Source organism: Labrus bergylta, chromosome 9 (genome assembly GCF_963930695.1).
Source record: "Labrus bergylta chromosome 9, fLabBer1.1, whole genome shotgun sequence".
NCBI classification, from domain to species: Eukaryota; Metazoa; Chordata; class Actinopteri; order Labriformes; family Labridae; genus Labrus; species Labrus bergylta.
The window spans coordinates 20,634,511-20,661,057 of record NC_089203.1 but is presented as its reverse complement, the minus strand read 5'-3'; the positions used below and the strand labels follow the sequence as shown (position 1 = coordinate 20,661,057).

Here is a 26,547-nt window from a genome sequence, read left to right as displayed (position 1 = left end):
GATTGATTTCTACCTGTATACGTTATGGATTATAGACTCTACTGGTGCATTTGGTGTCCTTGTATCAAATCTCAGCCCACCTGATAATTATTTGGCTGCTGAATATTCAGCATAACAAGGTTCTCCCCTGGTGACAGTTTTTGAGCAGCAGCAGCAGCAACAAGCATCATTACTGTGATGTTGCTACAACCTGTCTGCCACACATTTTCAGTTTTTCCTCATGGTGTCACACTCTATGGAATTATTGCTTTAAACATGCTTGGTTCATTGGTACGCAGAACTGTTTATGTTAATCATTTTATGAAAGACCTTTCTTATTAACTGAGTTTTACAGCCCTTCAGTGAGAAATATTCTGTTTTTGGTGGCCACAACTTTTCAACCCATCCTTCTTATTTTTCCTTATCCCCCTGTTTTCTGTCTCCAATTTCTGTTGTCACTTCTCTCCATCTTTAGTGATGTCCCATCAGAGGTGCCAACATGTCACATGCAGCGCTAAGCTCTGATAGCTATAGGGACATTTTATGTGACACCTGCAGCAAACATATAGCCTGCTGTGCTGCAGGGAGAACAGAGGAAGGTTTATCTGGGATGGCAGGCCTTCCCTCCATCACCACGCCAACAGAGACAGCAGCACAGAGCCTGGTGCTTCACAGCCAGATAAGACCCGGAGACAAGAGGCACTGAAGTCAGAGCCCACTCACTACAATGGAGGGGAGGAAAACAAGATATGGGACTAATGACCCTTAACAGTTTGCTCTAGTTGAATACTTTACTTTTAAACTCAGAGTAAGTTGTCTGTGTTAATTAAATGTTTTTCAGGTGTTAGAGCTAATGACAAGTAACTTAAATAATTAGATTAATGTGAAATCTTTTAGTTCTTGCTAAATTAACACTGTGACTGCTGTTGAGTTTTACCTGATTTGGAACAAAGGTTCCAGTTGAGGAATTTTACAGTGCGAGTCAAAGGCAGACTTTGAGACTTGAAATGTGTTCATTAAATTCTCACAATTGCAAAGTAAGAGTTGATGGCAATAAAAAGTCCAAGTAAGAGTGTTAGGAAATGTGAGGTATCTCCTCAGGGAGCCTTGTCTGTGGTGCCTTCAAGTACCAAAATGCATTGTGTCTACAGTGTAACGATGCATTTAGTTGTCTGTATATCCTGGCTAGAAGAAATCTGAATCCATTCAGTCAAATATGGTTGAGCTAACCTCTTCTCTAACTTCCTCTCCCGTCATATTTTAAGACCCTATTTGCATTGTTTTTGTGTAGGTGAAAGCTAATTTACATGTACAATTTAACATAAATAGCGAGAAATAAGGTTGAGAACATAATTTCAGTTTTTAACATGGTTGTAAGCTGTGTATTTCTCGATTACCTCTTTGCAGTGTCCATTGACTGCAATATATTTACTGGATATGCAGTGCACCTCCCCAAGCCCTTCAGGGACATAGTCACAGCCAGATCTCTCCGAGACCAGCTCTATGTTTAACTCACCATGGCAGGCAGTTAAATCCCAGTGTAACTAGAAGCCTGCTCTTCCAAACCATCACCATGAAGATAAGGATAGGATTAATCTGCTAACACTCAGATATGACCAAGAATAATGCAGGGAAGGGTTGAGTTTGCATCTTGTTTGTCATTTCCCACATTTTCATGAAAAAACAGCACATACTCATTTCAGAGTTTGTTCATTTTTATAGTTTGAAGATAGTAATTTGTCCATAAGAAAAAGATGTTCTGATGTTTTTCAGGATTGAGATTAAATGCCATATTATTTCAATTCCTTTATTAATTGAGAGCACAGAGGGGGAATTCATTCGAGGTAGTTAATGTATCACACAGTACACGAAGCATAAAAAGACAAAGCCATTTACCTACATTCCCTGAAGAGAACTTGTAAAGCAATGGTCACCTCATATGACCAAAAGGAAAATAGGCTCATTCAGATGTTTCTCTTTATTTATTTATTTATTTATTGTTATTTATTGTGTGTCGGCACAAGTGTTTGTGCTTGTCTCGCAATAAATTAACTTTGTCACAGCAGCCCTGCACAATAGTGGGCAGAAACTGCTGAGTCTTGTGTTGCATTTCGATGGCAACTGTAAAGTCATTCTGCAGACCACTTAATAGCTTTGGCTGAGGCAGAGTTTTGAAATCCATTAGTCAATTTGGCCAGACAGAGAAGTCTACTGAGTGCCAGTGTGCTAAGTGTTTATAGGAGGCAGCTAGCAGGACAATGGAGAACCTCTCATTATGTGATCCAGTCGTTTTAACACTCCCTGGGGCAATTTCATACTGCACCTCACCAGCCAATAGGATTTTGATCCTACTTGACATCAGGCATCACAAAAAGCAGAATGACAGGTTGCTTAAATGTGTGTTTTTGGCTATTTGTATGCACATTAGAGGCGTATGCGGCTACTTCGGGAAGAAGTTGTAAATTGCATTCCCAGTGAATTTGATGTAATGGCAGGAAGCCTTTATAAAGCCGCCCTGCATACGAAAAACGTCTGTTCTTAGGTTTAATTGTGTCAGTGGGCTGCACAGTGTTTCTTTGCTTTCAAGCCTCTCATACCTTTTATCAGCAGCAGCTTCAGTATTGAGACAAGGCAATTAGCTGTTAAGAGGAGTGTGCATTGAGGAGCAGAACAGACTCATCTGCTTTTCAATCAGAGGCTCTCTGCACTCAGGGCTGCAGAGAGCAGCAGAGGAACTGATCGATGAGGACACAGGAAGAACCGATAATATTTTCTCACTCTTACTGTTAGTGACAGCCAAATCTGTTTTATTTAAAAATTGTGGATATTTGCAACGTCAAAGAAAAAAATGACGTCGGCACCATCAACTGAAGACTAGAATATTCTTTCATGTGTTGGGCTCTCTCTTTGTTTGTTATGCAGAGAGAGAAAAGATGAAGCAGTGCACACTCAGACCATATGCTGTCACATGCAGAAATAGTTTGAAAGGCACACAGAGTAGTATATAATGACAGTGCAAGGTAGGCTAAAAATGTAAACTAAAAATATAAAATATCAATTTAAATTACATGTTGTAGGTCTGACTGTGTCTTAGGATAAAAAGACTGTGGGTCTGTTACAGTAGTAGTAGAATGATCCCATGTCTCATCCTTTCCCCTCTTCACACATACTTTAGCTGCTCTTCTATCTTTCTCCTCTGACTTAAACACTTGTGACAGCGAGAGCTGAGCCTCATCTACCCTTTCACATGCAAGACTGCTTTTTAAGCCTTTACTAACAAAGGGTTGTTTGACTCTACACCTCTGCTCTTTTTCAGCAATTCCCTGCTACACATTCACCCAGTAGCACTTTTACAAATCATGTTTGTTGGTAACAATTTTGTTGTGTAAAACTTTGGAGAAAACTTACTCTGTCAAATGAGATCATTGTAAGTTTTCTTTTAGAGCTATAAAACCTTGACTTTTTATACCAGGGTTAATTACAGAGACCTTTAAAACAACATAATCTAGTTCTTTGTTGCCATGTCTAGTAGTCAGACTTTATCTTAATTCATTTTTTCAAGTTTCAAGTTTCCTCTTTGTCAAGACTTTGTCTGATTATCATTACAAAATAAAGACACTCACTTATGATTTCATTTTAGATATTTTTCTTGAAGTGGAAGTAGTCAATCTAAGTTTGGCAATCTAAGCACTTGTTGCTGCTTTTTCAGGTGATTTAAAATCCAGTTAATTTCCAACGTTTCAGGTGAAGTTCTTTTTTTTTTTTTTTTTTTGGCACCACTCAATGCTATCCGGTGCTAAAGTTAGTTTGCTGTTTCTGTGAGCCAGAGGGAGAAACTGATTTCCCAAACCTTCTCGTTGGCCAAGCATGTAAAGGCAGCACATGTCTACAGCTGTTAAACAAAACACTGTGGCTCTTGGCACACTCGTATATTATGGAGTGTCCCGACAGCAGTCAGAAAGGTGGATTTCTGTAACTAACAGCGCGACTGTCAGTTAACTGTTTTGTGGTTCAGAGATCATGTATGTGTTTCAGAATAATGAAAAGCTGCTTTTGAAGGTTGATTAGTTCTTTACTGCCCTTGTTTTCTTACATAAAGAATTCTTTTCATTATGATAGTCTTGTTATAAAGACTCCAGAGGGTCCAACAGGCAATTTTTAATTGCAATGATTCAGTGCTGTATAACAAAATATAGCATTAAGGTGCAGCGGTGTTGTGGAGGTTGGTGTGCTTGCTCCGTGTGCGGGGGCCAGTGTCCTCCGGGTGGCTAGGGTTGGTGTCCGGCCTGTGGCTCCTTTCCTGCTCTTTCTTTCCGCAGTTTCTGAATCTGTTCACTGACCTGTCTCTAGATGAAGGCATATAAAGCCCCCCAAAAACCTTCAAAAAACATAGCACTTATTTACCTCAAGATTAATTGAGAAATTATTGTTCGTCCCGCCCCTAGTGTGGTTAATTGGTTGAATGCTTAAATATAAAGACACTCAATAATAAAGAATACACTGGGATGGCCTTGTTTTCTTTTCATACTTGCTCACCTAGCTTCTCTACACATGTGTGTATTCATTTTGTATTGTGTTACTCTCTTTATTAAAGCTGAGCTGTGGACTCTGTGTAAATCTGTCCATAACACCTTAGCTGCAGTTTCATTAGTTATTTGCGGATGCTCACATTGTATTGCTTTCTTCACACTTAGAGGCTTGTTTGCTGTCTCGAGGTGATGGACAATAGTGCTGTGTTGGTCAGTCCTCTGGCTGTGGTGCTAAACGTTGTAGAAAATTGTTTTCCTGTTCAGTGCCTCAGTTTTAAGCCTGAGACGAGTCCAAACAAAAGAAGATGCACACAAACTGAGATCCCTTCTATTTGATTGTTTTGTGGGGAAAAAGTGGACAATGTAAACTTTTTTCTTCCAAAGTTTTGTCAGTAATCTTGTGTGATATCAAGTTATTTTTATTCCTTCAACATGACTACACAAGAAACCAATCAGCTGGTATGAATGTTATACGATTGACTGATTGTCATTCTGTTTGTTCTGGTGGATCAGTTCAGTTGGTGGAGAAATGCACCCAGAGGACACATGACTGCAGTTTACATCTTTATTTATACTTGTTGGCCTCATATTTTTCCGAGTAGTGCTGCTTCCATCTCTCTGACATGTTGTTTCTCTCGTGTGTAGGACGGCTTGTCAGACTGTCATCTCTTCAACACGTCAGCAGGGGCTCATTAAAAAAAACAAACACTGAAGAGGAATGCGTGTTTGTAATGTCGTGGGAAGACTTCTGACTGTATTTTTTTTAATATATGAAATTCAAAGAGTCTTTTTTACATGTCAAAATATGAATTTCCAAACTGTAATTTTAGGAACGATGACAGAAATATGCACCTCATTATAAATACGACTCAACTTTATAGTGAGATGCTTTTTTATACCCACAACAACCCACAAATGACATGTGCCAAAAATGGTCCTTTTGTTACTCACAAACAAGTGTTAAAAATGTATTATTTAGTCTTAAATGTAGAAAAATGTTAAACCTTTACATAGAATTTTATTTTTGTGAATTAAACAATTACAGTTAGAATATTTAGCATAAAGAAAAACTTGTCTTCAGGGTTAATCTGCTAAGGATTTCTTGGTAATTAGTCTTACATTTCTACCCTTCGAGCGTTTAAATGCAACCAAGGTACCAAGGTCATCTTCTAGGACCACGTTTAAATGTAGAATACAAACATCTGCATTAAGATAATGTAAAACATGACTTGAGTCTTGACTTTGACTGGAGATTCTTCTCCTGTTTCTGTCAGATCTTTTTTTCAGTTCAGTTATTTATTTTAGTTTTTTATTGACCCCTTTTTTTGTTTCACTCTACGCCTCTGAGATTGAAAATACATAATACGTCAACAAGAGAAATAATGTCATGAGTTGAATAAAATATTAAAAATTGGGGTGCCGTTGGCCTAGTGGTTAGTGTGCAGGCCCCATTCACAGAGGCTGTAGTCCTAGAAACGGGTGACTAGGGTTCAAATCTTTCCCGCATGTCACACACAGTGGTCAAACCAGCTAATTTTTACTGCTAAATTTTGTTTGATTGTGACATTAATGATGTTAATGAAGAAGAAGAATGCTCTTAAAAAATGAAATACTCTATTACATTTACAAAGTTACTTTACTTAGAATACCACACCAATTAAAAATGACCAGAAAACTGCAAGTAGTTAGACATGTTAAACTTAGTTTCTTTGTATATTTTTGTAAACGTCGGATTCACAGCAGTCAGCTTGTGCTTTTTACACTACATCATGTGGGCGTAATTTTATGAATTCCAGAGAGATGTAAAAAACCTGTTTTTGTTGTCCCTGTGTGGGAGAGGAGGTACTTTATCATAAAGATAAACAGTCAGGCTGAGGGACAGCTACAGGAAAAGAAAAGGTACATGAGAGCTGCTTTTGAAGTACCCATCAGTTCTTGTAAAGTTTGTGTGATTTATCCAACACTGCAAATACTTTCAGAGGGTGATTTGGTTTGTGTCTCTCCCGGCTGCTGTCTCCTGCTGTGGAGACAAAAGATGAATGGACCGATCGGGGATATTATGGGGTATCTTCCTCCTCCATCACTATAGGGGCCGGTTCACTCTGATAATCCTCTCCTCACTGAGGGAATCCTCTAATCCCTCCTAGACACAGGTGTCTGGCCTTGTGCGTTCGTCAGGATGACTAATGCACTGAGCTGTGAGTGAGAATACAGATGATAATGCATACGCACACTAACACAAGGCTGAACACACTGAATGAATGATGCACAACAAACATCTTTGATGCAGTAAAAACTGACTTTGTTTCCTGTTTTAACACTAAAGGTCATACAAACTTACGTCTCATAAGATGCAGGATGGTTGTTTTTCTTCTTTTTACTCATCAGACTCTCTTTTATAATTCTAACCTACTTCTGTTGTAGCTCCCTGGCTTATTGTCTTTAAACCCTCCTGTTTTGAGAAACAAGTTTAAGTAGCTTTTATTCTTAAAGAAACTCTATGTTTTGACTTTAGTAACATCCCTGGTCTACATAAATCTATCTTGAACTCGATCTCTACAGCTTCTGTGCTGTGTACTCTGAGGCTTGCATATTGTTTGATGGGCTGATCTGAATCCTAAATTCAGAATCTGATTTCAAAGACCAGTGTGAAAGTTATCTTTTCACAGCTTCTTTTACACATTCATAATGTTTAGTGGACACACTCCCTGATGTAACCAACTTGTACTTTTTCCAAACTCTTGAGTTATTTGAAGCAGAGTGTTAAGAAATAAAAAATTGTTGGTTATAACAAATATGATGGGGAATGTTGGTGCTTGAAGAGTAACAAAGCTCCCTCGCTATGGTTCTTGCAAAGGATTAACACATGTATAATATAATATGTATCCTGGTGCAAGGGCAATAAAAACTTCATCCGTCACATTAGGCACATACAGCTTTACGTATTTATGAAGCGTGCTTAGTTTACAAGACAGACGGACAAAAACAAAAAAGGGACGCGCGGTCGAGTCTGTGTCAGCACATCTGAGAACAACAGCTTAGTGCATGAACAACACAGAGAACATGGCAGCTACTTTACTGACTTTTTGGCTTATTTTGAGTCATTTAGTCAGATAGAGCCAGAACACTCCGGGATTTCTCCATAATGAAGACTGTCCACTGACTTTAGGGGTGAAGCGTGCTGAGTACAGACTGCCTAGTGTGAGTGCACCCAAAGATGCTTCAGAATAACATCTACCAGCGTGTCATGCATCACTCTCTCTCACCTTGTTTGTCATTTCCTCCTAGTTTTAATTTGTTACAGAGTGAAGTCACAGATTAAAAGTTTTCTTTTCAGATTAAAGAGGCCAGAGTTTTATTTTTGTTCTCAGTTGTGGTTTTTGGTTTTGTCCGTTAAGAATATTTATTAAACTAAAGTCATTTTATTCAGATGATGAGTCAATGCTGTCTTGCTTTATTTTACAACATTGTACTAACAAGCCATCATGTGTAAACAAGGACTTAAGACACCTACAAAGTGGTCTAGTTGTGCAAGTATGGACTTTTTTTTTTACTTCTTAAAAAAAAGGCACACAGCCCTTTTTGAATTATTCATGCTTCAAGAGCTCCAAACTGAACACAAGCCAGTGTTTTAATCACTTCTCTGCTTTTCCCATTTCAAAAGTATTGTTCTCCACTCTGCTTTGTTTGCTGTATTAAAACCATGTGGAAAAGAGGAAACAACTCTGCATTCAGTCTCAAACATTCTTTGTGTTTTCTGGGTTAATCTGATGTTATAAGACTGTCTTTACATCCGTCGTCCATATGCTCATTGATAAATTAGGATATCGTTGTAGGTCTGCAGTGTAAATAGAGAGCCCTCGTCATTACATTGATTACATTGTAGACAGGAACAAGTAAAAAGAGAATCAACATGATTCTGTAGCATGTCAAACACTACTTTTGTTCTGATTTGTTGTCTGAACAGAAACAGTAACAGTGATAAAACAAATCTTCAGGCTGCTGTTGCTCAGGGGGCCGAAAAGAGGGTTTTCAACCTGAGCTTTGCCAGACTTTAAATGAGTAGCAGATGTATCAGATTATCATAAAACAACAGATTAATAAATAGAGCCACAAAATAATGAAATTTAGGTTTATCTTTGTATTTTTTTTATGACCACAATCAAAGCGTTTCGTTCTAATAGCTACTCCTGGCTACGCTGTAACTACCAACAACAGCACAGGATAAAAGACCTGAAGCCTGCGAGATTATAACTTATTCATTTTTTATATTTAAACCATGCCTTGAACTTCATGGCGGTTTCGATGCACAAACGAACACTAACAGAAACTAAATAAAGTACATGAGGCAGCTGTTCATTGTCCATATTCTCACCTAAATGTTTTTTTTGTGATCATCTGCAGCACATCAACCTCGACTGTCTTTTGTCTGCCCTTCAATAGGCTCCACCTAAGTAAGACTCGCCCTCTAGAAGCTTTGCAACTAATCACAAATGCTAAATGATAAACTGTGTATGACCTGAGACAAATTCTCCAGCAGGTTCTTTCAACTTCTAACATAACTGTACGCAGACTGCCATTAGTGTAGAAGGTGAAAGGTGCACTTTTAGTAAAAAAGTAACACAGTTTGTACAGTGTGTTCCCTCCTCATGTTGAACTACAGCCTGTGAGCTTCTCATCTGTTGTGTGGCTTGAAAAGAGCAGTTTGAGACACACACACACACACACACACTGGCTTTTAAAGCTGCCATGAAGATGTGTTTGTGTGTGCCAAGAGCTTATTATGCCTGTCATATTCAGTGTGTCAGCATTAACGTACCTACATGACAGGTGTGGATGCGTGATAAACATCTTATCACTAGCCGACACGTTAGGAAGAGAATAACAGAGCTGATGCACTAAAATCCTACTAGAGCTGTGACATGAGATATAGTGGTGGAGGGTTCCACTTTCTGTGAAAGGGGGAGTATTATTATTCATTATGCATAGCCTAACATTTAAACATTGTGTAACCTAAACAAGAGTGTTTGTAATTATTCACTTTTAATTGACTTCAACTGTGTGCACAATTGCTATCAATGAATTATCCTAAAATTTGTAAATTTGTCAACTCATCGTTTCACCCCTCCTTGTGTATGATTGATGTCATTAGTTAGGTGTTATGTAGAGACAGTAAATTCAATTCCAAACGTGAATCAAAGCAAACTTTGACTAAAAGCATACCTGGAAGTGTTTTTCCATGCTGTACCTGGGAAGTGGAATTGACACTCATTTTAGTTTGTGTAACAAACAACTTTACTCAGCTTGTCCCACTTCTGTTCCCCATCCATTCTCATATCCACACACACTAGCAGCCGCTAGTGCCTTATTCATCGGGTGATCTGCGTATGAGGAGGCCTATCCATGATTGCATCGTAACAATCATCCTAAACTAGTTAGTTATGTTAAAATGAAGGCATGAGAAGCTCCAGTTTTGACATGAGCAGTCGGTGAACTTATGGGAGGGACATGCAGGCGTCCTCTCTGCTGCTGCATGGTGTGATTCTGCTCTCTCTTGGTTTTGCCACAACTGAATAACAAGCCTCCCCACGCGAGGCTCTCCTGTTGTGATAAAGGATTGAAACCCAAAACAGGAGTTTTGTTGTGTTGCACGGAGCCCCCCCTAAGGCTCAGTCAAGAAATAATTAAAAAGATGTCCGCAAGTTCGTTCCCACAGTTGGCAGATCCATGTGCATGAATCTGCAATCTATGGGGATGTTGTCCTAAACTGTGCTTCCAGATTTGAAAACTCTGGGCACAGATTTGCATTGCAAAATCTGTGGATTAAGTGAGGCCAGGACGTTGTCAATATCCGTGCAGTGTTTCAGCGTGCTCTGTCACACTCGGTCTTTCTCTCTAGTGAGTGCAGATTTGTTTTGTTTTGTTAAGTCTGTAAATATGTACAGAATATACATCTATGTGTAGGAAACAATGCTTGGTAGAGTTCCTTAATTAAAGTTAAAATACCAGAAATGCAGAATAAATGTGTTACTTGTGTTTCCTTTAATAGAAACTCAGGGTCTCTATAGTCAGAGGGAGGTTTGTGGATCACTATGACCTTCTGAGTGGCCTTAGAGACTGTTGGCATGCCGTGACTGATGCAGATTATCATAGCTGGAGAAAGCCAATTACTCTGGTCATCACGGCGCCCTCAGGGCTCCTCTTGGTGGAATGAAATGTATTATAAAATTCTCTGTACATCCTGGCAGCATTTTGTATTTCCTCTAAGCTGATCCACCCAGTTTAAGTGTTAATAGGGCGGTCAATGGGACTCTCCCTCGCCTCAGAGCCATCTCCGGCTCTGATGGGCTTCTGCTTCACAAAGAGAAGTGGATGAATTACATTCTCTGCTGTTTTTCTCCTTTCTCTTTACAAGACAAAGCCCCTTTATTTTAGCCCTTCTTAACAAGGTCAGTGTCCTTGTGTGACTAAAATGTGAAAAATGTCGGCCTGCAAAATTGTGGTGTAATACATGCTCTTGTGTGGTGTTTCAATGTGCTGGACAAACAGAGAATGAGCTGACTTTTTTCTTGTTGGTTTTGTTTTCAAAACAGATTCCTTGAGAAACTGAGATTTCACACAACAACCCCGCATGACTAGGATGTACAATGACTACAGATCAAGCCGAGTCAACGGTAAGACGCGTGTGTGCGTGTGTGCGTGTGTCTGTGTGTGTGTCTGTGTGTACTTAAAATTCAAGCGTTTCTGGGCTTTGTTCTAGGGCAGCAAAAATAGCCAGTCTAATAACTGCTGGGTTTTCATTTCACAAAGAAGTTTTTGTATACACACAAACAACACAGTCAGTGCACCTTCTAAAGGTCTTATTTTGAATCTATCTCATCAGATCTTCATCCTCTTACCTTCCTTAACCTTTAAACCTGTCTTACTGCTTGGTGGATTTCAAATATTTTTCCATAATCGTATCTAGTTTTTCCCCGTATTCCTCTGCCTCTTTTTGTGCAGACATCACAATCTGCTGTTATTGGTGTCAAGGCCTTTGAATCAATTTATTGATCTCATTCAGAGCTACACATGTGATTCTGACATGGAGAGCACATAGTAGCGCGCATACACACACACACACACACACACACACACACACACACACACACACACACACACACACACACACACACACACACACACACACACACACACACACACACACACACACACACACTGTCACAAAAGTCAGAGGAAGCTCATCATTTTGTTTGTCAACCTAGATATGCTAACAAGAATAATACATACAATTATTGGGATTGTGTAGAAGTAGTTAGCAACTGATTGCAGCTGGTTACTTTCCTTAAGCCAATACAGTAGTCTTCTTTTGAAGTCAGATACTGACGGCACTGAGGAATAGTCTGGCTTTCCAAAAGAAACTGCATCTCTAGTGGCATCTAGGGAAAGTTTCAACCCATACGTTTTTTTATATACTTGAAAGTCAAAATTCCGTTTTGCAATATAAGATATTTACCCTACTTAGACTTCAGTTTGCACAAGATAAACTATATACTGTCCCAATGGACATTTGTTTGTGCGCCAAGCAGCATGACTGATGTTGATGATGATCATTGGCAAATGTTCTGTGGATCCTTCTCACCAATGATTTAGAAAGCAGGTCAGGCAGAGAATGGAGCTCTCAGTGGGAGGTGTAGTTTACTTCAAGTATAGTTTGTACTCTTGTATATGTCGCTCACATAGTTTTGAAGTTATTTATAGATTGTATTAGTTTCCCTCTTGAAATAGTTATGAACTGTTATAGTGTTTTGAGTTTCTGACACTTTTTGTAATAAGTGGCAGATACAACGATCCGGTTTTCAGCTACATTGGAGACAATGATGCTCCTACAATTCTACAATTCACTTAGCAGACGCTTTTATCCAAAGCGACGTACATCAGAGAGTGAGTACAACACAAGCAAGGATCTAGAAAAAAGGGAACAATGTCAGTAAGAGCAAACGATCAGCTTTGAGTCCGATTGGACACACAGGTGCTGACAGGCATTGCACAGAGGCAAAGCACAACATTGACGGCAGTTCTTGAGAGCTCTAATCAGTATAGAAACCATCTTATAAGTCGCCGTTATCAAACAAAAACCATCATCACAACCATCATCATCATCATCAATAATATCGTGACCATCATCATTAAGTTAGTAGGTATTCATGAAAGAGCTGGGTCTTTAGCTTTTTCTTAAAGGTGCAGAGGGGCTCTGCCGATCGAATGGAGTTTGGAAGTTCATTCCACCACCGGGGGGCAACAGAGGAGAAGAGTCTAGTCAGAGACTTAGGGCCCTGTTGTGAAGATTGGATCAGACGCCTTTCATTGGCAGAGCGTAGTGGGCGAGAGGGAGTGTAGACCTGGATGAGAGAGTTAAAGTAAGGAGGAGCCGTTTTTGTCGCTGTTTTGTAAGCGAGCCTCCTAGAGAGGCTATACATCTGTCAGAGGTTGGCAAGTCAGTCCACCAGTTTGTTATTGTCTGAAATATTTTAAAGGGCCCATATTATGCTTTTTCTGGTTTTATATGCTCTTTAGTGTGTTTTCTCTGTGCATGTTTAGGCACATCTATTTGAAAAATTCCGCGGAAACGCGGCTTCTCCTACGTCCTCCTGTTAGCTGTAGCATTAGCTGCATGTAACGCTCGGTTCTAGCCCCCCTCGAAAAAAAATTGTCAGTGTGATGTCTTGTCAGTGTGATATCACTGATCTAAGCCCATTGGCTCGTTGTGGCAAGCCCAGCAGCTCATGTTGTATGCCTGTTAACTTCTGTGGCACGCCCACGATATGCCGTAGCCTGCGGTAGCACAGTAGTGCTAAGGTTTTTGCTCCCCGGCCCTCGGAGCCAGAGTGGCTGAGCGACTGACAGAGCCGACAGGCCGACCAATCAGATCAGACTTGGCACACGTGGGGACTCTGAACGTGGGCACTTCAGAGCCTTAGAAAGAGAGTCAGAAGCGAGCTGAGCATGGAGCGGCAGTACATGAAAACAGACACTTTTTTCGAACTTTAGCTATCGTGAACATACTTTCGTAGTTACATAGATTAAATATACGAACCCCAAAAGGGGCATAATATGGGCTCTTTAACAGCTAGTAGATAGATTACTATAACTTGCACTGACACTAATGGTTTACAGATAATAAATTCGACCCCAAATCTGGTCCGCTAGCAGGTTTCATCTGACCCGTGAGGCATTTTGTGGGAGAAGGGGGAACATTTGAAAAATAATTACATTAGATTTTATAAATCGAAATATTTTTGAAAACGCAGCTGTTCAGAAACTAGTCCCTGATGTAAACAGGCTGATGAATACCTAAAAAAAGTGCAGACCAGCAAGCAAAATGTCAGTATCCTCAACTATAAATTTCACTTTTTTTCTACCAGCCACCAGCCAAATTGTCAAAGTCATTCCCTCTTCTTTACCTTCCTCACTCATCCCCTTTGTCTCTCTCACTCTTCTCTCTTGTTAAGAGGTGTTTTTATAGGATTAACGCTCACTCAAGGCCACTTTTTACAGGCAATTTTTATACACTTTTCTAAGGAGCAAATTACATTGCCATTGCCCTGGGCAGTCCCTTTTGCTATTTGTAACTAGCAAATATGAGTTTGCTAACACACTAACCCAAGATGTTGAAAAAGGTAACCATTGCATCTGCTTTACATCAGAATGATAGCATTGTCATTGCAAGTATGCTTGCAATGCATAAACGGAAGTATAATGTTCTTTAATTGTCTCTTAGAAGTTTCCTGCCACTCTATGTATAATATGCACTTGATGTGCACAATACAAAAAATGGTCAATTATTTGAAATAAGTGCCAAATATTCTAATCAAGAACAATTAGCCATTAAAGAACAACTGTTATATAGGCTATTCAACATTAATTTCATAAAGCCTTCAATTACTGAGCTGTTATTGTATTTAGTACACACAGTGGGCTCCTGCAGCACACTGTCTGAGGATAGAAATTGAACTGAGTAAGAAAGTGACAGATTACTGAAGAGTGTGGAGAGAGAGGGGGATAAAAAGCGCCTTTCTTGCTGGCTTTTCAGCCGATGAGTGTGTCCTTTCCCATTACTCTCACGCAGAGCAATATGCAGGTCAGTCAGGTGATAATGAATGCTCTGTCTGATACTTGGCCTTTTTTCCTCCTCCTGCTTGTCTGGTCTGCTCTCTCTGTTGTTCCTCGCTCTCTTTCTTCTCCCTCTATTTCTACACCATCGAGTAAATTTCCTCTGGTGGGTTTAACAATCTCACAATCTCCTCTCTTCCTCCTCAGGATTGTTGTGCAGCTAAAAGGTGTGAGATGTTAAAGATGTCAAGTTTTTCTCTCTCTTTCTTCATTAATTAAACTCTGACTTAAGGCCAAAGTCTCTTCACTGTGGGACACATTTTCTTCTGGTTTGTATGAACAAAAACAAAAATAACCTTTGTTAGTGGATCATTTGCTTTAGCCTCCACCGAGCACACAGCATCGGATGAACAAATTAAATTCTGAGCACATCAACCCCCCCTACACAGCCGTCTGCAACAGGAAGAGATGCAATAATACATTCAGCCAACATTTCACTGAAACACTAGATCTAGGTTCAAGGTTGGATCTGATGACATATCAATGAAATCAGATGAAAAATAACCCCTCCGTTTTAGGCTTTAGTAGGAAACAAAGACTCTGAGTGTAAACTAAATGCTAGCATGCATGTCAAGCCATTTCCTTTGTACCTTCAAACCTTTTTAAATGGTATTCAATAGATTTGTTTGTTTTACATGTCAAACCCTTCTCCTGTGAGGAGTAAACCATCAATTGGCCACCAATCACATTGACTGAACTATCATACGAGGTGAACATTCAGAGAGAGTTTACCTTTTCACGATGGTGTATGTTTCTCCGATACAAGCAGCAAATATGCTACTGGTGTGGTATCTATGCTGGTATGATGATTAGAAGAATCTATGCTCCTCTAATGAGAATAAAACAAAGTGCTTTGAACAGTTTGTATTATCAAATGTCTGATGACAGACCAGCAGAACAAGACAATAATGGTGTGACTAATACTTAGTAAGAAAATAAGAATGTTAATTTATGCTGGTTTATAAAAAAAAGTATTGTTTGACATTTTGTAGTTTTAAGGAAGGAAGATTTTTCGGCTGTTTTCATTTCTGACTGCAGCTGAGCATGTAACTCAGCAGATTACTGAAAAAAATCCTAAATTTGAGGGGAACCAAACTTTCACTTCAATTCCTCCAAAGTCCCCTTTAGACCACTATCTTCAGTCTTATTGATGGTGTTTTGACTTCTCTGTGGGAGGTAAAAGTCTGGCTGAAACCCCCAATTTCCACATACTCCGTGCATGCCGCGGTCCATCAGCGCACTACACCGTAGTTCCCAGGCCACTCCAGTCAATCATTGTGTTTCCACAGCGAGCGACGCGGTCCGTCTAAGGAGCGTTCCACCAGCGCCACTACGCTCTGCTCCGTTTCCAATACGCTGAATGTCAATTTTTATCGACGTAGTATGCTGCAGGCACGCGTCGAGCTGGACAGAATATGACAACACAGACATGAAGTCAGACAATGAAACACACAGAGCGTAAAACACAATATACGGACCCACGATCATATCCTCAGAAAGACAAAACAACATGTTGTTTCTCTCTTTAATCCCCCGTGATCTTGTAGTTCTTCTGTGATGTGTGTACAGCTGATCATGGCTGCACTCACGTTCCAGAAACGGATCCAGTGGGTCACGGCGTCCGACGGAGCAAAAGCCTGGCGCTGACGGATCGCAGCTGAACAGGGGTTTTTGGGGATTGGGGGTAAGACAAACCTCTCTTTGTGTGAATCTTGACTTTCAGTGAAGTTTGATACCTGTGGGAAGCTGATGACACATTTGGTGGCAGGATCCCCAACCAGCTAGCTACAAACCTCAGCTGCCAAAAATGTACCACAGTGCCCACTCTCTCTCTCATAAACATGCTGCTGCGTGTATCAGAGGGCTTTCAGCAATAAAACACAGTGAACTTATGTTGCCAAATAAACAAACACAATCCATCATCACCTCTTCTTGTGGCTGAAACGCACGAGAGGTGTTTGAGTCAAGTGAATCTCTGTTTGTGAATGATGGTGGGGCAGCGAGGGCTGTTAACAACATTGTTGCAGTGCAGGAGGGTTAACAGTTGTTTTGCACTCTGTTTGAGACCCATTTCCATCAATATTAATGCTGAGGGGAAATTCTCTAGTTACAAGGCCTGTCCTCCTTTTGAGCTTAGTTTCGGTTTCCAGGACAGATGCTGCCGCCACCAGTAACTCCCTCCTCTCAGATCATTCTGGAAACTGTGGCAAACACTTTGGATCCAGCTTTTTATGGTGTCTTATCACTCCCCCTCAACTCATTAAATTCCTCCAAGGAGGAACACACCAGTACGTGAATTGGGACACTGTGCGGCTCTCTTAATGAGGTGTCATAACGAGCTGGGGAGTCACTGCAACCTTTCCTGTCCAGATGATCATCTGCTAACCATCAGTCAGGGGGCAGGGGTGCGGGATAAGGAGAGGGGAGGAGAAGATGGGAGAGGTAATTAGAAAAGGGAGGATTAAGAAAGATAGAGGTCAAAGATAACCAGTGAAAAGCAAAAGACAGGGATGTCCCCCAACCTCAGGACACATTTCTGTGTTGGCTGTCTTCTTCTACAGAGGGCAGAGGAGTTAATGACATATTCTACTCATGCATGAGCTACAAAAACTCCACTTAATGATTTCAAAATTGAAGACCAGAAATACCACTACAATCACTTTAAACTATCTGCTGAGCTGAATCTTCTCTCTTCCTCTCTGAGCATCCACCTGAACAATGTTGTTTGTCTGAAAAGAACATTTTGATACAACGTGGAGCTGCACTCTTACAGTGTGAAAACAGGAGTGAGTGGTGCTGCATACTACTCAATAGAGGCAGACAAACAGTTCCAATATCTCACAGGACAAATAGTCAAAAATGTTATAAGCAGAAAGTCTAAAAAATTGCTAGTGAAGAGGAAGACAGTCTCTTAAAGGTCTTGTTAAAATTTTAATAAAGTTGTAAATGAAACCCAGCTTCCATTTTAAAAAGCAGTAATTAAATATCAATAATTCCATCTATGAAGGATATCGGTGTCAACTAAACCATTGTGAGTGAGTCAGTCTTGTTGCATTATTGTTTTTGCTTGGGATATGGTTCAATCTTGCAGCTTAGAATGACTTGTGTGACTTACTGTATGCTCTCTCATGACAGTGAGATTATATCTCTAAAGATGGCTGTCAAGTCTCATAACTATTGCATTCCTATATGAAACCATGAAAGCAAACTAAGGGCATCTTCATCTGCTGAGGCACAGAGTCAAACTAGTGTTTGATATGAATGTTTTGCTACACTAAGCAGACTGCTGAAAGAACATCATTGTTATAAAAGAAAAAAATCAAGACATCAGACCAACATTATTTACGGATGGACTCTGAAATTGAATGAGAGCATGCACTGGCTGTTACTCATTACTACTGGCTGACAGGGGTAATTGAATTCTGCTGAGAAAAATAACTCTGTTTATTCATCATTAAGTCTCTTCTGGAGAAACATGGACAGCAAAATAGCAAACAATCAGCTGGTGGCTTTGTTTTCGACTTGTACAACCTTGAAAGTAGATGATCACTAAGGAACTCCAGGCTGAAAATACTGTCTCTCTCGATATGGAACTGTTTCTCGAATTTCTAGATATGTACATGTTGTGCGTGTACATTTACATTTCATAGAACCCTTGACTCATGATCTTGGTGGTGGTCTCTAATCTCTGGGTGCCTTTCTAGTTGTGTCGAGTTTCTCACACCTTTCCAAGAATCCCCATTGTAACATAGACGGGCGCTCTAACAGCTCTGGCCTCCATCAAGGCCAACAATCCAGCCTCATATTCACTTGGAGGACCTGCATATTTGACATAACTGCTGCATTTGTGTCTACAATCATGTTTGAAGTGGCTGTCATGTTTAACAGTATGGTAGTTTCATCACAACATTCACTTTACCTTTACTTCAAGTGTTCAAGAAATTGGTTAGTATTGATGTTTGTTCATGAGACACATCAGCTATTAACTGATTGGTTTTAAGTCAGAGAGGTTTTAAGTCATAGAGGTGCAAACAACTATGCAACAGCCCTCCAAGGTTTTTTAAAGTCTAAATGTAAATTGCTTTGTAATCCTTTTGACATATTAACAGGAATTATTTGCAGAGGTAAAAGAGATTTATCCTTGATTAGTCTTCAGGTCAGTCTGCTGGTTAGTTTGATTTTAAAAGCGTTGAATTCATATAAAATGTACTGAAACTTGTTTGATTTATTAGCTTTTGTATCACTATATATCAGTGACTGTAGGTATTGTTGGACAGATGATGGCACAGTAAAGTAATGACCCAACTTTGAATCATTCCAACACACAGTTTGTAGAAAAGTGCTCTTGTAGCGTCAGAGTAGACTTGAGATTGAGAAATACTTTACCTTTTGAGGTTTGTGAAAAAGGAGAACAGCACTCTGGCCTTTGGTAAATATATTTATTTATTTAGCTTTTGAAGTCATTTTGGGATGGCAGTGGAAGCAGACTTATTGGAGGGGCAGAGAGGGGCCTTTTAACCAGAACAAGGTGACCTCAGCTTTAGCTCCTGTTTGTGTGTGTTTTGTACCAGCCCTGTTTTTAAACTACACACAGTGAGTTGCCATATTAAGGGTCCATAAGTTAGACTAATAATACAGCAGCTTTGCAGTAAATCCTTCATTACCTTCATTAGGGATATAGTGTTACAGTACAGTTACAGTGCCTTTGTTAAAATAATGGAGAGACTTAAAATAGCAACAGATGAAAGCTTCATATCATCTGTGAGGATCAGTGAAGAGACTGTAATGTTACTGCTGTTGATACATGAAGTGTGCCCTTTCCATTGTGTTTGTTTTTGACATTGTGGATTAGAATGTGTTGACAATCTGCCAAAGCAGAGATGGTTTTTAAGAGTGTGTGTGTGTGTGTGTGTGTGTGTGTGTGTGTGTGTGTGTGTGTGTGTGTGTGTGTGTGTGTGTGTGTGTGTGTGTGTGTGTGTGTGTGTGTGTGTGTGTGTGTGTGTGTGTGTGTGTGTGTGTGTGTGTGTGTGTGTGTGTGTGTGTGTATGTATATAGCCAGCCTATATATCCCTTATGAATATGTAGGGCTAAATATTTGAAAACATTCTTAATGTTTGACACCTGAATCATTCATTTGGACTTTTTTGCAGGGCTCCTAAATTAGACTGTCTTTATGAACCAAGTTTCCCTAACCGTATGTGAACCCATCCACCTTCCTAATGCCAGAAAAACAGTAACTCAGAAAAAAGACTGATTTTCTGACTCTGTTAAAGGACACTGCATAACGATCTTTTATGAAATGTAAACTCCTTTTATGAAGATTCTTTTTAGAGGTTGGACTAAACATGTGTTGGCTGTGTGTTGATCAAACCAAATCTGTTCATGCTCTCAATCATTTTTAACATTTTAATAATGCACACTGCACAGCATGAGGCCAATTTGGCTTGAATGCTCCTTTTGAGTAAAGAAATCCTCTACCATCGTCTATAGAAACTGCAGCTACAGATTGACACCAACAGGAAAGCACAGCTCTCAAAGTTTTCTTTCTATTAAAATACCTCGCCTTATAGGCCATTTATGGATTCGCAGCATCTCAGAAGTTGTCTTAAAAGAATGTTTTTCAGATTATATTTTAGGATATTGATATATGGCACTTGGTTCATGTGTGGGTGATCGCTTGTTCGCTTAGAGTAACTCGCTAAAACCGTGCCTGAGCTGTAGTGGATCTGCTTTGACATCCTTCTTGGACAGTTTACCCGTGTGCTTGAGTCCGCCTTCGGTGTCAAAGAAGCAGGAGTTTAGTCACAGGATGTTGTACCGCCCTTTAACACAGCCAAAAACAGTTCGCCTGCGCGCTTCGTGCACGGGAGGCGAACTTTCTTCTGTCGTGAAGCGCGGGCACGTCGACGCGAGGGCGGGCTCTCCTGCTGTAGCTACAAGGTCCCGCTTCTCCTGGCTGCTTTCAATGCAGTCCTGTCTGCAGAGCGGAGCGGGCTGTCAAAGGGAAGAGACCCGGTGCTCCATTCAAGGATATATTTCTACTTCGTACACTTCGTCCTAAAGCAGGGTACCCGACAGGAACCGTAGCTCATCATCTGTGGACAATGTTTCTCTTGCAGTACACAGGTAGGCTACGTGTTTCAAGTTGTATCATTCATGCGCTGTTTCTTCAAACGGTCTCCTTTTTAAACGCTAAAAGGTTATATTTTGGGTGCACACAACCCACCGACTGTCCGTTTTGTGTTGCCGCAGGCTAAAATATATCACTGAACCCCACAGGGTATTGTTGTCACGTGTATTTATCGTATCTATTCGTTGTTTGATACAAGTTAAACAATAATAGGCTACACTATGAAATATTCTCAGCGTGTTAATTGACGGGCGTATAGCCGACCAGCTTTTAAGACCGCATGAAGAGACCTCTGCTGCCTTTCTCCACTGTGGTAGGGTTGTTCGTATAGCCTATTCGTCAGTAGGCTATTTGCTGTGTAACGGTGTGCGTTATGGTGATATGACAGGCATGAAATGTGCGCATTTTACGCGAGCAGAAAGTAGGCTGTTATAGGAACGAGTGGTTATTGTTATGTTGACCGACAGCCGTCTTTACTGCAGCTCTGTATGGATGAAGTTTTCAGATTATTCCGCTGCGTAACGCTACGTCTCTGCTATTAAAATTCATGCTCTGTCATATTTAGACAGAATAAAATACATGAATCAGTCAGAATAATGAATTGGCCTGTGATGAGGGTGCTCGCGTGTTGTTTATATATAGCCGATAAGTTGTGTGTTTGCTTCAACTCTTACGATTTCCTTTTCATTTATCCATGAGTCACCAGAACGCACACACAGCAGGATGGGGCATTTTCTCTGGGCACACAGGATGTAATTAAACTCGGATAATGTCTGAAATCTTAGATTATCCTGCTTACTCTGCTTTATTCTGGCACTTTGCTCAACAGCTTCTTCTGTGGGAAATTTACCTCGTTTTTTTTTGTCATTGCAATTATTATAGCTATTCTTATTCCCCTTATTCTAATGTGGGAACTTAAAGTTTATGACTTGTATCAAACAAGTCACTTTTCCACAAAGAAATGAGGTTCAACAGAACTTTTTAACAACACAACTAATATCATTGAACTTCTTAATATTTCTTTTACTTTGGAAAGTGCAAGAACCGAACCTGAAACTTATTTCTCTTTATAGTATCTAAAAAAAAAAATTTAAAAAGTGCACCAGTTTAACAGTTTTTTTTCTTTTAGGATCCTTGAAAAACAAAAGTTTAGTATCTGTTCTGTTTGAAAGGAAATCCAGTGGAACAGGAAACCGAAGAATATAAAAAGGCACCTTTAGCTGTTTTTCAGTCACTAAGATTCCAAGATAAGTAGCAGATTTTTTTTTCACAATAAGAGCATCTCTGCCTTGTCACCAGAGTCAGTTTCTTCTCTCACCTTTCCAGCTAAACTGAACAAGAGCTCACCTTCAACACTTTTACATGGGGCAGAGAGGTGCAAACAAATGTCTTTGTTTTTCCTCCAGTAGCTCAATGCTTTCTCGCCTCTGCTGATGGGCACCTCAGACAGGTAACTGTTTACCTGCATATATCAAGGATGATCCGGCAGGTGCCCCACCTCAGAGTTCCCATTCAGCATTGATTAATGTGCTGAATGCAGAAAGCTACATGTTTTTTTTTTAAAATGGAAGCATGTCTGTGTCAGGTATAGGTACTGTGGGCTTTGATGCAACTGGTTCTTCACATGTGGCGTCTGGTCTCCCCCTCCAGCATAGTCAAAGGCACCTGTCTCTTGATCCTTGACTTCTGCTGTGAAGTACCGATATTTTTTTTACCTTTTTTACAAAGAAATAAAGATGTTTAAATGCTATGTTTGAAATTAGTCCTCTAAATTAGTAGCGTTGAAATTAATCGTTTAATTGATGCACCGTGATACAGACGTGGAGGATTAATGCAGCCGGGACAGGACATAGTCGACGCTGACGAGGGTTGGAAAAAAATCATCTGCGAACTGCCATATGCAGGTTTTTTTTTTTTTTTTTTTTTGGCAGTATTGCCTTCCGGCCACAGTGTTGAGTAAACAAAATTAACCTAGGCTGTGCCATACAGGACAAACTCGCAGAGTTACTTTCAATCCAGGGCTTTTATCTATATGTCGGGTGTCTATGGCCAACTATTCCAAACTTTGTGAAATGTTGCGGCTAGCAGCTGTGTGGTACCCTGGCATTTCGTGTGTGTGTGTGTGTGTGTGTGTGTGTGTGTGTGTGTGTGTGTGTGTGTGTGTGTGTGTGTGTGTGTGTGTGTGTGTGTGTGTGTGTGTGTGTGTGTGTGTGTGTGTGTGTGTGTGTGTGTGTGTGTGTGTGTGTGTGTGTGTGTGTGTGTGTGTGTGTGTGTGTGTGTGTGTGTGTGTGTGTGTGTGTGTGTGTGTGTGTGTGTGTGTGTGTGTGATCAGCCCCGGATTGGCTATACTTGTGAGGACCATACAGTCACCGATCACTGCTGGTCAGGCTGAAAATTGGCCGATTCTGGTCACCTGACGATTGAACGGTGCACCTCTGGGAGAGGGAAAAGTTCCATCAGGCCTTGTGACAGCCATTTACCTCTACACTGCACTCCCTCTCTCTGATCAATTGGCAGAGTGTCCTCAGATTGCTTAAAATGGTGTAAAGGGAGGGAGCTCTTTACTCCGATGTGTTGGAGAGGAAAGATTTAAAGGTTGTGCATAAGGTGCTTGAAAAGAAGCTTAAATATTTCAGCTTTCTTTGGCATTATGGGAGTGCTGCAGAACAAATTAAGACAGAATACAGAGATGACTTCTGTACTTCTGGGAGATATGGCAGTTTTAAAACTCAAATTTAATTGCTGAGTTCATGACAATATGAAAAAAGTGACGAAGACAAACGGAAAATGCAGAAAACCAAGTGATAGTTTGAGTCATTGTAACAGTTTTTGTGAAACCAGCCACCTCACTGAGAGCACAATTAAGTGGAAATTTATTGGTGCGATAGGCCCCAGAATTAACAGAGGGGAGATCCATCATCACTAGAAACTAAAACAAGCTCAAGCACTTTACCTGAAAGAAAAAGTAGTGGTGTCTGTTTAATCTGGGACAAACTTCCACAGCTATTCAATGACTCAGTCCCCATATTGGTATTCAGACATGTTTCAAGTCTATTAACATCAAGTCTATTAACATCAAGTCTATTAACATTATGTCTTTGGAAAATAGTTACATCAGTTATACGTCTATGAAAACTGGTGTTCTGTATCTCCTTACTCCACAGCTCTCGGCTACTTGAAGAAAAATGTTGTAGTAGATACTACCAAACTGGATGCCATGTTGGAATAGTACTAACTATGTGATCCTCATTTGATAGATTACATGGTGAAAAACACAGTTTTATCCTCAACTCTCTATCATAAAACAACAGCAATTCATTACAAATACCTCCTGTTGAAAAAGTGATGGAAAGATGCTTCCTCAAATTACTTTACAAGATGCTTGGCTTCTATTGTCAAGTTATTTCCTGTCATGTGGTACTACCATGCTGGCACACCATCTGTCAGGCTGGTTTTTAAGACTGTTGGTGCAATAGCTTGATTGTTTCAGTGCCTCACCACTCATCCTAAGTCCGTGTGGCAGCCTAATGTAATGTAATGATTGTTGTTTATTCCTGTGTTTAATGCTCACTTGTATATGCCCTGCAGAAACCCAATTTGACTTGGTCTAATTGTTCAGCTTTTGAAAATCCACAGCATTAAAGTGAGTCTGAAGTGTGTTCATGTTGAAGGAAAGTATATTAGCTTGTGTGAGAGATCCCTGTGAGGATCACCAGTGTTGGCAGTGGCAGCAGTTCAACTGCAGCATCTATCAAGTAAGAGAGCCTGGCAGCCTGAAGGCAACTGACCATAGCCCGAACCATATCACTGTCAGAGCTCTTCATTTCTAATCACTTATTTGACAAACAGCCACGCAGGGAACTTTGAAGCTGGAGCTTAGGACTCAGAACAGCACATTTGAAATACTGAATCTCCAGTTTGCGAAACAATTGGGGTACTAATAAAGATACCTTGAATCTTGAACCATTTAAGCACTCCATGAAGGATGAAGTTAGCCCTTAGACTTGTCTTGCATTAGCTGTGTATGGGCGGTGTGTGAGACAGGATTCAGTCTGCAGTGCTACAGTGTTGAACCCTGCTGAGAGTCCATCTGAGCACAGGAGACTAAGGAGAAGTTTGATGAAGCTGAATTAAACTGCTCATTGGAGAGTTGCTCAACCTTTCTGCACTTTTAACCCTCAAAGCCCCAGATATTTATTATTAGTCATCTACATTGTTATCATCAATCTGTAAAACTAACTTGGGTACTTAATGTCTTTAAAATGAGATGTAATCATTTAGTTACAATCTTCTTCGTTTTTCTCATTACAAGCAATGCAGGCCTTCATTTTTTTTTTTTGGCTTTTTTTGTGAAATAAGATGTGGATCTGGACTTCTCAGCTGAATGTGACTTGCAGGATTCGGAATAAAAGTCAGACTCATCTTGTCCAATTACTAAATTCCGTCATGCCTACCTTACTTTGTCAGTCTTTGCCACTTATCTGCAGTGTTTAATTAGAAAAGTACAACATTGAAAGTTTTGGGTGATACACTTCAGGAACTTTTAGCTTATTATAGATATCCTTATAGCTGGGTGACTGTCAGTTATTACAGAATAACTGTCAGAATGTCAGCCTTGAAAGCATATCTGACAGTCAGACCTCTACAACTGAAAAATTAAAGAGCAACATCCAGACCAACCTTCTGGGCTTGTGCTTATGTTTGTGTTTTAGTAATGAGGGACACCACAGCTGTCACTTTACTGTGCAGACGTAAGCATAGTTGTATCTCCTTGTCTGTTCTACTTAGTTGAAACATCTCTAAAACATTCATGGCAGTATTACAACTGCCCAGCAATGTGGATTCCCTGGGTGAACCTGATATTTTTAGTTTTTTTTTGTTTTATGGTGGCATTTTTTTCCCCTCACTACTCATGCCAAGAGAAGCAATTGGAAGTAGCACAGCCTGCAATGTGATGGATCACCAGTGGGATGTTGGACACTACTGCTGGATACATCTCTGGAGTTACCTGAGACCACTGCTGCTTCTGGGATTGTATTACAATAAATATTCTGCCTTAGCACTGGATGATAAATGGAGCCACTAAATCTAACTCTTATTTTGAAGTTGCACTGTGTAGTTTCTTAAATATCATAAGAATCGGCTTTTGCATTTACTGTTGATTTATTTGCGGGGAACCTGAATTTAATACAGGATACTTCAAGACATTTATTAAACCTTTTCTGCTGTCATATGGATATATGTCTGTGCTAGAGTTGGCCCTCTTGGTTGAATGCTGTTCCCCCAAACATTGATATGTTGAATACTTCCCTGTAGAGAAAATGGAGAAAGCTGAGACTGTGGTTCAGTGGTCATGACCAGAGAACAGGGTGTCCACAGAGATTGCCTGTCTGGCAGGCAGCCATCACTCCACTGTAACAGAGACTGAGAGGCAAGGCAAGATTTATGGGGCTCTTACTTTGGGGAGAGGGAAAGAGCAACCATGGTTCTCTGCATGCTCTGTCTTGTGGGGGCATTTTGTTTGTGAATTAAAGAAAGTGCTTTCTTTAGCTCGTGGGTATAGCATGTTTTGCAAGACTCATAAGTCCATATTCTAAACCGTGTTGAATCTTTAAGTGTTCCCTCTGTGGAATGAAAGTTGGAAGAATTTGAGTCACCAAATAATTTTCCATTTGCTAACACATGTTTGTGGTGAATGTTGTTTGTGGTGTTTTTTTTTCCATTTTACATCAACAA

General features: G+C 40.2%; 1 protein-coding gene across 2 annotated transcripts in view; it reads left to right on the top strand.

The window, feature by feature from the left end:
- The window catches only part of enox2 (ecto-NOX disulfide-thiol exchanger 2), a 123,310-nt gene that overhangs the window by 13,252 nt on the left and 83,511 nt on the right, over positions 1 to 26,547 (top strand). Inside the window, exon 3 of one of the 2 annotated variants that reach the window (XM_029278574.2) lies at positions 11,102 to 11,182. In XM_029278574.2, the coding sequence (XP_029134407.2) occupies positions 11,140 to 11,182 (43 nt within the window). In that variant the 5' untranslated portion in view covers positions 11,102 to 11,139. Of the gene's footprint in view, positions 1 to 11,101; positions 11,183 to 20,539; positions 20,808 to 26,547 lie in introns of those variants that run through there. The other variant, XM_065958716.1, reaches the window with a different exon arrangement.